Source organism: Setaria italica, chromosome II (assembly GCF_000263155.2).
Source record: "Setaria italica strain Yugu1 chromosome II, Setaria_italica_v2.0, whole genome shotgun sequence".
Taxonomy (NCBI): Eukaryota; Viridiplantae; Streptophyta; class Magnoliopsida; order Poales; family Poaceae; genus Setaria; species Setaria italica.
The window spans coordinates 8,732,233-8,749,059 of record NC_028451.1 but is presented as its reverse complement, the minus strand read 5'-3'; the positions used below and the strand labels follow the sequence as shown (position 1 = coordinate 8,749,059).

General features: G+C 46.7%; 2 protein-coding genes and 1 non-coding gene across 5 annotated transcripts; 1 reads left to right on the top strand and 2 right to left on the bottom strand.

Moving 5' to 3' along the window:
• Nucleotides 1–4,275: 4,275 nt before the first annotated feature.
• Nucleotides 4,276–4,348, top strand: TRNAE-CUC. The gene has a single exon. It is a non-coding gene; the product is annotated as a tRNA-Glu (tRNA).
• Nucleotides 4,349–4,401: 53 nt separating this feature from the next.
• Nucleotides 4,402–8,875, bottom strand: LOC101765328 (putative S-adenosyl-L-methionine-dependent methyltransferase FRAAL3836). 3 transcript variants are annotated; one of them, XR_214605.2, is made up of 8 exons: nucleotides 8,575–8,875; nucleotides 7,955–8,130; nucleotides 7,760–7,880; nucleotides 6,821–6,945; nucleotides 6,265–6,393; nucleotides 6,011–6,181; nucleotides 4,739–4,958; nucleotides 4,402–4,640 (listed from the first exon to the last, which is right to left on the bottom strand). XR_214605.2 is itself a non-coding variant. In XM_012843377.2 (7 exons), exons 1-7 carry the CDS (start codon nucleotides 8,837–8,839, stop codon nucleotides 4,635–4,637), a joined length of 993 nt encoding a protein of 330 aa, XP_012698831.1. In that variant the 5' UTR covers nucleotides 8,840–8,875; the 3' UTR covers nucleotides 4,402–4,634. The 3 variants fall into 3 exon arrangements, 2 of the variants coding, with proteins under 2 accessions (XP_012698831.1, XP_004955895.1); XM_012843377.2 differs by lacking the exon at nucleotides 4,739–4,958; XM_004955838.2 differs by having other exon boundaries at nucleotides 4,409–4,958.
• A 1,084-nt stretch (nucleotides 8,876–9,959) lies between these two features.
• On the bottom strand, nucleotides 9,960–10,540 carry LOC101755220 (epoxide hydrolase A). Its single transcript, XM_004959067.2, has 2 exons — nucleotides 10,299–10,540; nucleotides 9,960–10,206 (listed from the first exon to the last, which is right to left on the bottom strand). The coding sequence occupies exons 1-2, from the start codon at nucleotides 10,538–10,540 to the stop codon at nucleotides 9,960–9,962; spliced, it is 489 nt and encodes a 162-aa protein (XP_004959124.2).
• Between the last annotated feature and the right edge of the window lie 6,287 nt (nucleotides 10,541–16,827).

Below are 16,827 nucleotides of genomic sequence, written 5' to 3'. Positions count from 1 at the left end.
GGCCCAGACACCTGAAGCAGCGCCCTTTTGTCTTCTGAAGGAAGGCAGAGTTCGCAGCAGTGGGGGGTTGGTGGTTGGCAATGGGGGAGGAAAGCTTTGAATGTCTAGCAGCACGGCCGCGGCTGGGGGGCACAGGGAGGAATTGCTGTTCGCGCTTCCGCCGCTTGCGCCGGCTGACGCGGGTCCATCCAGACTCAGGGCCAGAGTGGATGTCGCGTCGGAGGTGCTGATGCTCGGGGCTCGAGGACGGAGGCCGGCGGGGGGGGGGAGGGCATTACTCCACTGGTTGGCGAGCCCCGATGTGTGACGCCAGAAGGAGATCTCTGGCGGATCCTATGGGAGGTCATCCGCAGCACGGGCCGTGAAGCGGCATGGTGACGCAGGCAGCCATAACTGCGCTCGTTGACCCCCGGAGGATGACGGGGTTGGCGAGGGTAGTAACTGCTCCTAGGCGGGATGGTGATGGTGGATATGAGCTGTCGCGGCGCTGATGGTTGAAGGACAGGCGGCGAAGTGAAGGCGGTCGCCCCCCGCCGTACCACCTCCGCGTAGGTCGGGGCCGGATCTGGCGTGGGAGGGACGACGAGATCCTCCCAAGATCCGGCCCGGCAGGTGCGCGGCGGTGGGGGGAGGGGTTTCCCTCCAGTAGAGCGGCGAGCGAGGTAGGGACGAAGGGGATCGGGCATCAGGAACAGCAGGGGATAGATCCAGATCTGGATCGGGAGAGCGCGATTGGGAGAGGGGGGGGCTGGATGCGAGGGGCAGCGGGGGTGGAGTGGCGCGTGGGGTCTGTCCGAGGACGCAAGCTGGCTGGCGGCAGAGGAGCTTGGGCAGCGCCGTCAGGGCTGGCGACGCCGGCGAGGGGTGGCGGGGCAGCGGGGGGCGGGGACGGGGGCGGGTCATCTTACAGCAAATACCTTTCAACACAACCGATGGATCTTCATTAACATAAAACTGGGTGTGTGTATATATACCCCGAATTAATTCATCCAATTTTCTGACCCGAAGGATTCGAGTTACATCTCTTATAAAACTTACTTTTGGATTCTTTGCTCTGTTTTCATTGTGTTGAGATGTTTTCATGCTACTGGCATATTGCTACATCTCGGCAACATATATAAGAATGTTTAGATTCATCCATAGTCAGTCTCTGATGTTAGAGTTGAACAGTGTCTATTGTGTCCTGATGCAATAGCATATATATGGGTTCAGCAAAAAAAAAATCCCATAAATCAAGAATTATATATCATTATATCCTCAAATGAATCGAAGCTCTAGCTAGCACATGGGAAGAAGAATGATCAAATTGCAAAGGGATATAGAAGCCATTACTCTTCCTCGCTCTCTAGGCTGTCTTACACGCTGGCGCGGAGGATGCTCGCAAACTAATAGCCGGAAAAAATAGGTTTAAATGTCAAATGGTCCTATCCAAGTCATCGCACATGGTTTCACATCGTTCACTCCTCGTGGTGGAAGAATAAAATATCTCCGTTGGTAACAAAATGTTACTTTCCCAGTTCTTCTGGCGAAGAGCATAACACGAGCAAGTTGAACTCACCCAGTCTGACATGATATGGGAACTATGCTCATAGCTTCGTTACCCAATGAAATTGCTGTGTCAACAAAAAGAAATTGTGGCTTGAGCTGAAAATGTATGTGAACGCATGCGTCGTCCCTAACTTGCGTCAAACAAGCTACTGAGCTCATGACAATATGGATGCAGCCTACATCAACTTAATTCCGCTACCATCCAGTTCCTCAGATCACACACCCGGCCGAAAGAGGTCAAGAGCCAAGAGGGCAGATGATTAGTTCTGCTTGAATCTGTGTTACCTGGTGAGGGTGCACTCAGAAACACCTGTAAGTAATGATTCATTATGCACACTAGCAACTTGCTGCAACTTGCAAGCCTTAATCAACGACCGGTTAATAACTTGGGTGTAAGACTGGGATACAGATTCATCCTGAAACAATAAAATTGCAACGGCCACTTGAGTTTAATCAAGTACTCAAACGACGCAAGCGGGTGTGTCAGGCTGCCAGCAACTCAAGATTACTGAAGATTGGCCATGCATGTCTCTCTAGTTGTTTAGATCATAGGGCATCCATGCAGAAATTCCAGAAGAATTTTATTTGCAATCCTTTTGAAGTTCATTCATTTGATCCAATAAATGGTGCTCAAGTTTTTTATGCAATGACTACATGACTGGTCCTCAAACAATATTGTCTTTGAAATACCTATATATTACCTTTTTGCGAAGGAAAAATACCTATATAGCTTTACAACTTATTCATAACAACTTATAAACTAGGCTGGTCCGCTGGTATTTGCGAGGGAGGGATAGAGATGAAGTCATGATTTTTGCTTGGCTTAATCAATTTCGGGGATCTTTTGTGCGGTCAAACTAAAAAATAGGGTGAGGTATGCTGCTGGTAGTCACATGCTCTGCACTTACCGTCACAAGCACCACAAAAGTGTGATTAGGAAGTGCAGAACTATAAACTTCACTTAGGAGCAGAGCTGCTCCGGCTGTTGAACTCCTTTTTTGTTTGATTAGGAACCGGATTGTTCTGTAACAGGGCTCCTCCTGCTGGAACCCAACAATGTAAACAGTAAAACTACTCTTTTCCTAAAATGAGAAGGAAAACCACCTGCCATTTGCCCCTCACCTAGCTAGATCAAGCCATAGGAATTGGGCCGGGGCAATTTATTTGTTGTGCCTAAGCAGTAACAATGCGAATTTAGAATGAATAGGGCTGTATCCTAAGCTGTACAACAAACAATCTGTTGTAGTCTAGCTGGTTAGGATACTCGTCTCTCACCCGAGAGACCGAAATTTTTTTCCACATATTGCACCAGGTTCTGGTCTCCCAGCCCAGGAAAACCTTACCTTTTTTACACACGCAAATATAAGAACTCGACTATCTCCTCACCATTTTGAGAGGACATAACAAAAGCCATAAGCTCCCGAGTCATGTACAATTGCTCTCTTCACAAAAATTGAAAAAAGGTGCCAACTACCAAGGACAGACAAGCCGATGAATGAAAGTAGCAGAAAAAAAAAATCTCAATTTCGAAGTTTGTACAGGACTACAGGAGTACAGAACAACATCTCCCCTGCCAGCTGATGCACTCACTGAAGAAAGCGCCTTCTTGACAATATAACCTTTTTCTTGGTCTTCATACTCAAGCTGAGGTTGAACTTCATTCTACCTGATGCCAACAGAGCTGTTCGCCAATCTCCCCCTGCTTGAATGTTTCTCCAGAGGGAGGTCCCTGCAAACCTGCCCAAAAGTTAAATAAAGGCTTCATACTTATGCTGAGGAGATACTGCCATAACAGCATGTCAGGTTAGGAATTCAAATACCACCTGCAGGCAATCTTGCTGAGCATATTGTTCACATTGGATTTCAAAAAGTTAGGTTCTCTTTTTATTCCCCGGCTGAAAATATAAGTTACATTAGGCGCAATTTGGTAGTACAGTTCAAGATGAAGCAAAGTCAAACGTTGACCTTTCAGCCATTTCACTTCCCTGCAGATACAATACACCATCCTTGGTAGCTGATTTCTCTCAAATCTAACATGTCTGACAAACAAGGTGGACCTGAAACTTCCTTCTACTTTGGAACCACGGTGCCTGCACAGGCCTTTTACAACCAAACTAGAACAGTAGAGCTTAGAGCAACAAACTCTTGCATACTTCGGTAGCTTGTGCCGCCCTCGGCGACAGGCCATGGTGGCCTCGGGCCGATCCTAGATAATACATTTATTTAGCCCTTGTTTACTTCGCGAATTTGGGAGGTGCCAAATTACTGTAGCAACACTGTAGCGTTTCGTTTGTATTTGTGAATTATTGTCCAAATATTGACTAATTAGGCTCAAAAGATTCGTCTCGCAAAGTACAACAAAACTGTGCAAATAGTTTTTGATTTCGTCTACATTTAGTACTCCATGCATGTACCGCAAGTTTGATGTGATGGGGAATCTTCTTTTTGCATAGTGTTAAAGTTAGGAGTTTGAAGGTAAGAGAACAAGGGCTTAGTATTATATATCTTAATTTAATTTTCTATGAACTTGAAAGAAGTTTGGGACAAAACTAAAACGTCAGCAGTACAGACGCCAAAAAAAAATTGCGCACTACAGCACCCATTTAATGGGGATATGTGCCACATTGTTTGATTAGATGCCTCTCGGCTACTGTAGCAACAAGTCAGCCATTGATCGTTTGGTACTCACTTTTAACAGTACAGAATTATGTAAAAGAAGATCACCAATCCGTTGTAGTCTAGCTGGTTAGGATACTCGGCTCTCACCCGAGAGACCCGGGTTCGAGTCCCGGCAACGGAATTTTTTGTCTAATAATTTTACCCGTATTTAGATTTTCCATGTGCTCAGGAACAACGAACAAACATGACTGAATTTAGATTGTCCATGTGCTCAGGAGTAACGAACAAACATGACTGAACATTGCTACTACATTCTCAATATTTGATTGCTTCCTTATCTGGGGTTCCCATGCTCTGGCATACATGCCATGCTCAAGTATATTTTGGCATCAGCTAGCCACATATTCTCTCACGCTTAAGGCCGCAGCTTGGGTTGGGAGAACCATGCGCCAGTTCAGTTCAGCATTTCACATCTGCTCCAACAATGCAAAATCAATACAAAATAAGTGAGAAAAAAGCCAAGCACTTTTATTGATCAAACACTGAAGTAAGCGTGGCTTTATCAACAGACAAGTTGTGTTCTAAAGATCCCCGATTCTTCGACTCCTCTCCGAGAAGAAACTTGGCTTGAATTTTACTAGCACGGCCCTGTCTGTACCAGCTCTCTTCTGACACATGGCAAGGTTTCTGCACAAGCTAAAGCCACATCGCATAACCGACTAGAGTTCCTCAAATCCTTCTTCATCGGCATCCTCCTCTATTCTTTCGAAATGCAACCGGAAGCTCTCCATCTACCAAAGCCAGGGAAGAAAAAAAAAAGAGAAGAATGTTCAAACTGCCAACAGAGAACATTACTGACCTTGCATAATACCAAATCTAAGGATGATTTAACGTAAAAAAGAATTTTTCAGGATGATTTCGCAAGGAAGTTTTGTTAGAAAGATACATGGTAAGGTTCTTATGATGTTGCTGTTGCAGAAAGCTACAAAGTACATGTGGAGAGCAGCAGCAATCCTGATCCTACTTCAGGCCAAGGAAACGGTGAGAGGGTGCACCATTTGCTATTTCTGAGCTAGCAGTCTCCTGGAGATTCAATAATAAATTTCACTTTTCTTGATAGGTTTACGTGAGTGCATTTTCTGTTTCTAGGTCCAGACTTGATGTAAGGACATGATCTCTCGGATGTCCAATTTTGCACAAAATATTACAACTGGATGATCAGGGAATTGGTCCTGACATTTAAAAGGCCACTAGGAACTAGCTAGCAATGGCCACCTATCAGATATCCTAGCTGGGGATCAGATCTACAATTCAAATTTCCTGACAGAGCTATCACGGTACAGAACAGTAAGTTACATACAACCATTAGTGAAGCATATTTTTTTCACAAAAAAATTAGTACATATATACCTTTTTCTCTTATTGTCTAAAACCAATTCAAAATAAAAACACAATGGTCCTCAATGGTTTATTTACTTACTTGTGCGTGCTGTTTGATGCAATGTAAGGATACTTAAATGTATCATTGGTAATGTATTTCATACATAATTAATAGTGATAACTAAACTAGGCTATGAAAAGGTAAAACCGTATTTCTGCTCTGGCTCTTGGCAAAAGAAATTTAGATTGTTCTACATCAATGTCAGGTCGATATTTTCAGAAACATTTGAATTTGGATTTCATAGTGTCTACCAGAAACCAGTAAGAATTTGCTAGCTGTTCCTCTAGCAGGATACATTCTGACAGAATCTGAAATATTGGCCATGTTCTCAAAATCTGCTCAGATCATCTTAATTTCAAAATACCGAACTGAAAAAATTCAAGTGAAAGTTATCTGGCTTACCTGGGCATCTGAAAACCTCAGTTGTTCTGCAACAAAAAGCACTCCGCCACGTAGTTCCCATGAATTAGGTAGATCAAAGTCAATATCCTTCGCAACATCTTCATATTGCACAAAGCTAACCCGAAAGCCCTGAGTAAAGAAAAGCTTTTCCAGATTATCCTGTTCCAAGCCCTGCAAGACATTGTACAGGGAAACTATTATTGACAATCCAGTTTAAAGATACTATGGGATTTTGAAGTATATACTTAGTCAACCATGTCCATTGATGCCATACAGTCTGGAAAATGGGGCAATACTCCTATGAAGATGCTTCCTTTCATTGCTAAATTGCTTATAACAAGCAAGAGATTTTCCAAACTCGTGGTTGTGGGCAGAGGTAAGCCCTGCAATGCCATTAAAATTTCATTACACAAAAATCAGATGACTAGTCTATAGACTATAGGACCAAGAGAACACCAAATATACAAATTAATAACACAGAAAACCAATGATAATGTTCGAGAGTGCATGTATGCTGGGAAGGTTTGCCCTGTTTTGAACTTTGAGGTTTTATGTGAATATAATTCAGTACATAATCTGCTAGTGTTAAGACATAAATTGCTTCGATGCTTTCATGTTGTTAGTGACTGCACTCAATGAGCACCGAAAAATCACATATAGCATGACTGAACTGCTGTATCGTGCTCAAGTCCAATCAAAACATTTGTAAATTCACTTTTTTAAATATGCTTTTTTGGATAGAGTTAAATAAACAGGTAAGGAAATGAACTTAAAATTACTGACGTTACAAGTCCAAGTTAAGCTAACTACCTGCAGTACCCACAAGCTGAGCCTATTCCCATTGAAGCCATTTTTGCTCAAGACCTCTAGTAAATCAGGGGACTCCAAAGGAATATGAAGCAAGACACAATTTCGCGATACTTTTGCTCCAGATCCTGTGAACCACAAGAAACAAGGAATGGACATGAACTTTTGGCAATCATTATTGAAGCTCAGTTTTCATTTAGAAAGAAGACCCATTATATGACACTGAATAAATTCATGCTCTACAAGATGCCACTTGTTATGAGGCCAATATGTCAGTGAGGCATCAGGCATGCTTATTAGCAGCATAAAAGGGATGAGCTCATTGCATTTTTATGGTCACTGCTACATCAGTTTTAAAAAACTCAACCCAAGAGAAGAGACATCCTGAAAGGTATTGCACTTAAGGTCGAGAAAAGGCCTCAAAAGCCAGCTACTAGCCACAACACTATTGCTTCAGCGACCACGCCATGAAAATGAGGAACACACACCAAGAGGCCCTTTTGTGTCAGAACCAGGGCACGAGCCCGGGTTGGCAGCATTGTAACTGGAGGACATACCAGCATGCAATGAACACATTCTCACTACATCTGCTTTCAAATAATCAACTCCTGTGATGAAAATCTTTTGGTGGATAACTACTTTCTCCAGATGCTATTTTTATTACTACATCTGTTTTTGGAAGAATGGAAGGACTTGAGTAGTTGAGTGACTAAAACTTGATAGTTTGAGGGCTCAAAATCAAACCAGCAAAATATTAGTACAGTGGCTTAATTGATCAATCTATAATGGTTCAGGTACTGATGGTGGCATATTGTGGAAAATAATTGGCAGATACATATGTTTTGATTGAACTACAGCATAAATATGGGGAGGAAACTTGTCAACAATTCTTTAAAACAAACGAAAAGAAGAAACTTGTGACTGCATAAGTCTATATTACACCTCTAAGCCGCTGAGTCGCTGTACTGAAGACTTTTCCTGGTGACACATCGTACAGAACAGATAGCCTAGGCCAGCTCAGCCTGTAAGGACGAGTGTCCATTCCATCTGTCAACAAAACAATCTATAAGGAATGAGCCAGCATATTCTCCAACGGTTGGGAGCAAAGAGTTTTGTACAACATTTAGTAAAAATTACCTGTCTAATATCTTCCGAATTGCTAATCAAATTCTGTAATTTGTCATCAATATATCTGGTTGTCAGCCTATAATGGTCTTGGCAAGGCACTGCATGCGAAGCTAGATAACCGATATCATGATGTGCTACATCATGTGAAAGAAGAACTGCAGCATATGGATCGATGAAAAGAGGATCTGCAAGCATAGCCTCATTAAATTACATTTGAACTAACAAATCAGCAGACACTTGCAGCCTAAAGAAGTTGATACTCTATAGTGATTATTATCAGAGCTTTCCTAGAAAAGAGAGGAACATGATTCAAACAGAAGTGGACACGCACCAACATTTGCCTCATGAGAAACTTAGACATCTTCCATTGTGATTAAATGACTAGAAAGTGAATCATGTCAAACAGAGTGTACCATTCCCTTGTTAAATGAGTCCATAACGAAAAACAGAATATACAATCCACCGAGGTTTCGCCTTTCCCAAGAGAAAACTATCGCGATTGCAGGTAGTTCGAGATGAGCAATTATAGCTACTCCTCATATCTTCGAACAGGTAGCGCGCAGTTCAGCAGTACTAGCCAGATCGAAAACTCAATCAAGCAACAGCGCATGAAAGATAGTCAGGAATACCTGAGCGGCGAGATTCCTCGTCCCGGATGCGAGCCGCGCGGAGGGCGGCGAGGAGGAGCAGGTCGAGTTCCTCGGGCTCCGGGATCGGGCCTCCGCGGGGCGCGTCGGCGGCGGTGGCCGAGGGGGGCCGCGGCGAGCGCCTCCTGCTGCTCAAGGAGGAGAAGCGGTAGTGGGGACGTAGCGGCGGTGGCAGGGGCGGCGGCGCAAGACGGACGGGTGGGGCCGCCGCCGCCGCCGGCGCGGCGAGCCTCGGCAGCGCGGGCATGTGCCGATGTCACGTGCTCAAAGTTGTTATTCTCCTATCCAGTGAGGCCGTCCGTGGCCCGCATAATCCAAGCCTTACTCCAATTTTACGTTTTCGTTGTGGAGAAGCGTATTCCAATTTAGAGATGTACTTTTGGTCCACTGATGCTAAGAGCAACTCCAAGAGATTGCTAATCTTACCCCCAATACCTTTTTTAGGAAAAAAGAGAGAAAAAATGAACTCCAACAATCTACCTAAACCTTCCCCAATTTTTTAGCGACGCTAAAAAACAGCCTGCCACCGCGTATATTTTAGCGTTGGTGTTCCTTCCCCAATCCTGATTCCCGCACGCCCGCGCGTCCCTTCCGATGGGCCCAATACGATGACGTGGCCCGTGTTTGAAATATTGGGGGCTATTTATTAGCGATCTGCTGTGGAGTGATATGTTTTTGGGGGAAATTTTTTTTGGGAGAACCCCCAATATATAGTTTTGGGAAAGAATTTTTTAGGATACTCTTGGAGTTGCTCTAAGGAACACATTCAGTGATGCATACTCCCTCCGTCCCAAAAAGAATGTAACTCTCGGAAAGTTAATCAATTTTAAATTTCATCAAACTTATACAAAATAGTACGGTACAAAATAAATATCAATAGATTAATCATGTAATATATTTTTATATTAAATCTATTTGGAGACGTGAAGGTTAGTATTTTTTTATAAATTTGATCACACTTGAAACTATTTGACTCCTTGAGAAACAAGAGTTGCATTCTTTTTGAAACAGAAGGAGTAGAGAGTATGAGGTGCGCCCTTTATATATTTTTTTCTTGAAAGAAATATGTGTGATCTAATTAACCATTTTGATATTATTCGCGCACATACCACGACCAACATGAGAGTCACCTGCAGCCTCGACCTTGGGAAAAATACGGAATTCGCATTTCACAAAACACATATGTTTCACGGTGCTCTTGCATGCGCTGATTTTAATTTACAAGAACAAACAATTCAATGGACTGCTGTAATCCTTACTAATACTGTGATTACTTCCCGATGGACTGCAACACTCCCGGCACAAGATGACACGAGATGAGCCAATAACCACGCTAGCTCTGCAGGCGCTGCACTCCACCACCACTCTCAGAACCTCTTGATGAAGTCGTAGATGTGTTCGGTGACCTCCTCCGGCTTCTCGAGGTGGATGCAGTGCGCGGCGCCGGCGACGACGGCCACCTCCTCCAGCCCCGGCACGTCGCCCTTGAGCCCGCCCTTGTGTATGTACTCCTGCACCCCCGTGTAGCTGCACGACATCGCCTCCTCCCCGGCCATGTACTTGGTCGGCACCGCCACCTTCGCCCCCGTCCACGGCGCCGTCAGCTCCCAGTTCCTGCACAACCACGCCACAGATCATCGTATCATTACTCAAAGAGATTGAGATGGTGATTTTGAATGATCCGTGGATCTTAATCATAATATTACAGGTTGAGGCAGCGGTAGAAGTTGATGGCGCCGGCGAACCCCGTCTCGTCGAACTTGGCGGCGAGGCGGTCGACGTACTCCTTCGGGAGCCAGGGCGGCAGCGGGATGTCCCGGTCCGGCGGGCCCCACCACTCCGGCGACAGCGAGATGGCGCCGGTGTCGCGGGTGGTGAGGATCCTCCTGAAGATGAACCTGGTGTCCATACGCGCGAGCTCGGCCTCCATGGCGCCGGGCTCCTGCATCCGGAGCAGGTATTACCCGTCGCCGTAGAGGCGGCGGAACGCCTCGGTCGGTCGCGCGGCATGAAGGCGACGTCATGTCGACAAGCGCGCACCCGGTCGGGGCGGAACGTGGCGAGGTGACACGCCAGGAGCGCACCCCAGACCTGGCGGGTACCAGGGGACGCTTCAAGGGCATCTATAACCTGCCCTCTCACTTGCTGTTGGTACCTTTGTATTTGCCCTGTCCGGATCCAAAGAAGCAACAGATTCCTAATTGCCTGTAACCTGAACTTCACCAGTTTACAAACTACAACATCGACAAGGCAACACCTCAGAACTTATGCTGTGTTTATCTCCTATAGAAGATGCCGGTTCATCGTCCCGTGAATTTCGATGGAAGTAATTACATGGAGATATATCAACCCATTTTTGTGGTTCATGAGATGTATATGAAGGTGGTGGTGGTGGTGGTAGCCGCATATGAAGCCAGATCAGGGTATACAGGGCTGAGAGTCACAGTCACGCTGGCTGATCTGACGGGTCATATATGTTGAACGGAAACTCATTATGGATGATTGGATGGGTTCGGGGATCAGATCAGACTGTTATTTCCATAAAACGGGCTTAATATAATCAACTGCTCGCTCCTCCAAACCGATCAATTATGCCGCAGGAGCCTTGACGTTCTTGGCCGCCGCCTCCTCCTTCTTGGGATCTTTAGGCGGCGCGTCCGCGCTGCTCATAAGGCCCAGGGTGACCTGCTGCAGGTCCTCGTAGTACGACACCTTCTCCTTGACGCGTAGCTCCGGGCAGTCCATGGCGCTGATGCTGGACGGGTAGCTGAGCAGCTCGTCGAGGTTGCTCTTGGCCTCGTCGAACCTCTCGTCGGGTAATGCTATCACACACTCTCGAGATTTGCAGGGGCGGGTGCATCACCCGCCCCTGCAAATCGATTAAAAAGATAAAAAAATTGTACGCACGACCGTGGCCACATGCTACTTCTGCCTATCCCTATTGATCCCTGAACCCCGACGGATCCCATGGGGATCAACCACTCTACAAACAGATGGATCCCTGAACCCCGACGGATCCCATGGGGATCAACCACTCTACAAACAGATGGATCAGAAGTTTAAAATAACCAATCTTAGTAAACTAGTCACAGTCATGAATCGTATTGAAGTACATGGTCACAAATCGAGCACAAGCTAGCAGAGTGACCACAAATCTGATACAAGTAACACATCAAGTACAAGCTAAGCTCCCTACTAATAATGATTGGTTATAGGATGCGGATGCAGAGATTTGCATGGCAGCTCGTGAGGTACCTGCGACAGATCGTGGCCTTCGTGGACGACATACGGAGCATCGATGGCTTGTTCTTCTTTGCCGGCGTTGCAGCTCCTTCGGTGCCCGGCCCTTCCCATCATCAACACGCGCTGCCCATGTGTAACGACCGACCCCTAATCTCTCCCAGTTAGGTTTGATCTCAGCCCTTAAACCTCCGTCAGTTGTTCTGTTGATCGCACTTAAGTGCTCAGTTTTCCGCCAGTTCCGACCCCTGAGATCCGACCCCTACTGCTTCGTTCTTTTTTTCCCGACCCTGGCGAGTTCAGCCATCCGTCGGATCCTGTTAATCTTCCTCACCCGTCCGATCTTTTCCCCGGTGGACCCGCGAGATCTTTTTCCAGATTCCCCGCATCAGCCGCACTCGAGTTGCATGGCCGCCTCAGAACCTTCCTGCCGCGTGGCTCGCCTTCTCCGACGCCACCGCTCAGTTTTGTCTCTGGCAAGCGACCGAGTGGGTTCCCGCGCCCTCTTCCCCAATAGCAGCGGAAGCCCTCTGCACCCCCTTTCTGCAGAGCCTCGCTCCCCGCGCCAATCATCACGATACCAGACCTCGGCCCCGGAGACCGATGTCGCCCGTCTTTTCCGTCCTTTCCAGCAACAGTTGCGCCGCCCGGTCGTCGCTACACGACGATTCCCCCCCACCGCCAACCCCGACCACGGCCGCGACAGTTCCTTTCCCCGCCCTGTCAGACGCCGCCCGACAATCTGTTGTTCCACGCTCTCCCCCGCGCCGCGTCCGCTTGTTCTCCCACCTGTGCGCCCTCGATCCTAGCGCCGTTTAACCGGTCGCTTCTATCACCTCTTCCGCACGACGACGCCTGCTTTCCGCCAAATCTCAACTACCGGTCTACCCGCACCTACGCCGCCCTGACGGAGTAGCGCAATGATCGCTGGCGTCACCCCCGGAGTTCTGTTGCACCGCCCGGTTTGCTCAATCGCCGCCACGGCAGAGCACTCCATTGCTTCTCCCCGGCCTTCGCGCCGCTTCCCTTCTCTCTCTCCACGACGTTTCCGTTCCTCTGCTCCCGCAGCTATAAAAGGAATGCCCCCATCGCCGGAGTCCCCTCCGCTTTTGTTGCCCTTGGTTCCCTCTAGCTCTCTGCTCAAGCTCCTAGCGCCATCCGCCCAATCTTGAGAAGTTCTTCTCCCAGTTCCTTCTCAGTTCATCCAAGTCACCCCGCAGCTTGCTCTCTTGTGCTGCGCAAGAGCTCTCTTGCGATCTGCAAGAAGCACCGCCGCCGGAGTACCGCCGGCCTTAGTCCCTGCTCAAAGCTTTAGTTCCGTGCCCAAGTCTGCCTCTTCCCGACCCCAAGCTTTCCTTTCAGGAAGAAGGTGAGTGCCGACCCTAAGTTCACCTCGACCGACCCCTCCTATCCGCCCGACCCCAGTTCCGTCTCGTCCGACCCTGTCTGTTTGCCGACCTTTGTCCGCCTCACCCAAGGGTCTGGCTGTGATCTTTTCTTCAACTTGAGGGTGTAAGTGTAAAACATGAGAACCCTTCAGCGTTTACGTATGAGGATCCCAGTTATCACACCCTCTAGTTCAAGGATCAGACCACTCGTTTCTTTCCTACCCTTACCTGTTGATCATCATCAGCTCTCTCAAACAGCCTCCACTCCTGCTCTTTGTCGCAAGTTTCTGGGCTCAGGAGAGCCAGTGTTGCGGTCAAATCAAACGTTTAAAGCTAACCTTTGCATTGCATCCGTGTAGAGCTGCATCTCGCTGTCGGCTTCTACGAGCTGCACCCGGCGCCCGAAGAAGAAGCTGTAGCCGAGTTCCCGCCCGCTGAAGTCGAAGCCGCCCCCGAAGTCGAGCAGTTTCCGCCCTCTTTGTTTGCAGGCAAGCCCCGGTTGCATGGAAATCCTATGTGTTCTTGTCAAACTTGCACATGCCTTCCGAATAGCATGTTTGTGCATTTACGTTTAGGAGTTGTGTGAAACCCTAGATACATGACTTAGTGACCCTTGATATGAGCACTAGCTGTTGGACCGAGTAGCTGCATTGCTTAAATAGGAGACGGTAAAAGCCGAGTGATCTCCTGTCACTCGCGAGTTGTAGGAGTTGCATGTTTACTCTCCTGTTACAACTATAAGGACGATGGACGGGGCAGGGATGGGTAACACTTTGGTGGTCGGATGGTTGCCCCGTCTGTCTATGAAAACTTGCTAAGGCCCGACAGTGGTGGTGTTCGTGATCAAGTGTTTGAAAGTACTAGCCTCATACTTAGTATGGGATGAGGAAGCCTAGTACCTGATTGAACCTAGACGTGAGCGGTCGCCCCATTGTTCTTGGAACGGAGTTTCCCCTGCTGGTTGTCGCACGTGGTGGCAAAGCGTGGTTACAGAACGGCAGAGACCGGGTCTGTGGAACCTTGCACCAAAGGAAATGGGCCCGACACGGGTTAGGGGATCGATGGGGAAGGCCGACACAGGAAGCGACCTCCGGGTGCGCGGATGTCGTGGGGCTAGGTTCACCATGCATGGTTAAAGAACTCGAATCGATTCGTCTGCCTCTCACAGTTTGAGATTGCTTGATCGCTATGTCACCCTGAGTAAGTGAGGAATCTGATGATGGCAATGTGGTTGTTTTTATCTACACACCTTGTTTGGCTCTATGTTTGCTTAGAATAGGTTGCACAACCTAGACTGGTAAGTAAATCTAGAACCGGAGCTAAAACTTAAAAATAGGTTACTTAGTGCTTTTGGCAAAACAAACCCCTCAGCCAAGAAGCCTTGCATGTCTAGAAGGAGGAGTAGCCCTTACTCCTATCGGTTAAGTCTTGTTGAGCTTAGTAGCTCAGCCTTGTTGTGGCTCCCGTTTTTCAGGTGAAGTTGCAGTTCCCGACCCCTCCCTTGTTGGTGCTTGGCCGCCCCAGCTCCCGCCAGGCTGGACGATCGAGTGGGACCCCTCCTCGGACGGCGAGGAGAGGACTCAGTGATGTTCTGGCTGGCCTCGCCCAGACGTCCGACCCCGACGAAGTCTTCCACTAGTGTTTTCTCTGTTGTCTTTTGTTATAAAACTCTGATGTTAAAATTTTATGACCGAACTCTTGAGTAAGACTGTTTAAACTCAGTGGACTTGTTGTATTCTCTGTAACCGCTCACCTTCGTGTGGGTTTACTGAACTCGATCCTGTTGAAAGTGGTTAAAATCGGATGAAATCCGACGACGCTTCATGTTAGCTCGAGTTAATCAGGAGTGTCGCATGTCAGGCGGCTGAACTCTGATTAATAAAGCTAATCCGAGGTGGTTCCGCCACACCATGCCCCGCCGTAGGGGCCGGCCGCGCAGCTCGTGCCTGCCACAGGGACCGGCCGCTCCACCGCCCGTGGCTTGGTTGTCGGGGCTGGCTGTGCCGCCTATGCACCACTGCAGGGGACGGTCGCGCCATGCGGCCGTGCCGCCCGTGCCCGCGCCGCCCATGACCGCCGAGCTGGGACCGGCCGCGCCTCCAAGGCCCTTGCCCATCTTCGCAGGAGGTAGAAAAGAGAGAGATAGGGGAGGAGAAGTGAGAGAGCCAGAGAAGAGATACCAAGAAGAAGATCAGAGAAGAGATACCGAGAAGAAGATAAGATAGGGCCGGAGGGAGTCTGAACTCTGGATTGAGGTTGGACCAATAAAAATGCTTTGTTTCGAAGTCGCGGATCGATGACGTGGCTGGACGTGTTTCTTTCATGAGCTTATAACGATTTTTTGGGACCATAAAACAATATTAAATAAAAACTTTGTCAACAACAAAGTTTTAGATCTCGTCGAGCTCTACAACTTTGATATGAAGTTTATTTTCATCCGAAATTGTATGAAAAAGTTATGATTTTTTTGCATGGAACAATTTCTAGGAGCGGGTCATTATGTCACTCACCCCTGGAAATGACCCACTTCTAGAAATTATTTCCAGGTGCAGGTGACGCTATCCCCCACCCCTACAATTATTTTTCAATTTTTGTCTTTCTTTTAAAATGTGTTTTTGAGCTATTAAATGATCTCAAATGCAAAAGTTGTCAACTACAATTTTTTTGTCTCGTAGAACTCTATAATTATAAGTTTGTATTCATCCAAGTTAACATGAAAAAGTTTGTATTAAAAAATACATCTATTGAACTCATTCACATATACTCATACATTCACATATATACATTCACTTATACTTACGCATGTACTCATATACTTATATACATTTAGATCTCGGTGAGGATTACAACTTTCATACAGAGCTTCTCTATGTCCGAAGATCTTTGAAAATTTTAGAATTTGTAGATTTCAAAACTAAAGAATTTATAATAATATTTTGGAGCAATAAACGATCTCAAATAAGAAGCATGCCAACTTGGTCTCATCAACCTCTATAATTTTGATATAGAGCTTCTCTATGGTTGAAGTCATTTGAAAATTCAAAAAAATTATATTTCAAAACTAAACAACTTATAATGATATTTTGAAGTATTAAACAATCTCAAATTGAAAACTTATCAACTCCAAAGTTTGATAACTCCAAAGTTTTTGGCCTCGTCGATCTCTACAAGTTTGATGTAGAGATTATGTATAGCCAAGTTATTTGAAACTTCAAAAGTTTTAGATTTCAAAACTAGAGAATTTATAATAATATTTTGAAGTACTAAACAATCTCAAATGAAAAACTTTTGAACTACAAAGTTTTAGGTCTCGTTGAGCTATATAATTTTGATATAAAATTTATCTTCATCCAAGATCCAAAATCATTTTTAGGAGCAGGTGATGCCGTCACCCATCCATGGAAATGCAGGCTATTTCCAGGGCCGGGTGATAGGAGGACCCGCCCCTGAAAATGGTGATTTCCTGGGACGGGTCACCCCATCGCCCGCTTCTAGAAATAGCATCCATTTCCAGGGGCGGGTCGTCCCGTGGTTCGTCTCTGCAAATGGTTCTCCAGGGATGGGCTGGATACTATAGTAATGTTCCCGTTTCATAGGTGCGGGTGGC

What these genes read in the sequence shown, in the direction of transcription:
- LOC101765328 (XM_004955838.2), bottom strand. Translation starts at nt 8,839, where the DNA reads ATGCCCGCGCTGCCGAGGCTCGCCGCGCCGGCGGCGGCGGCGGCCCCA. An exon ending in CGAGGAATCTCGCCGCTCAG is followed by an intron (nt 8,131 to 8,574) that starts GTATTCCTGACT and finishes CTATGCTTGCAG; the next exon opens with ATCCTCTTTTCATCGATCCA. An exon ending in GTATGGCATCAATGGACATG is followed by an intron (nt 6,182 to 6,264) that starts GTTGACTAAGTA and finishes AATGTCTTGCAG; the next exon opens with GGCTTGGAACAGGATAATCT.
- LOC101755220 (XM_004959067.2), bottom strand. Translation starts at nt 10,540, where the DNA reads ATGCAGGAGCCCGGCGCCATGGAGGCCGAGCTCGCGCGTATGGACACC. An exon ending in TTCTACCGCTGCCTCAACCT is followed by an intron (nt 10,207 to 10,298) that starts GTAATATTATGA and finishes GTGGTTGTGCAG; the next exon opens with GAACTGGGAGCTGACGGCGC.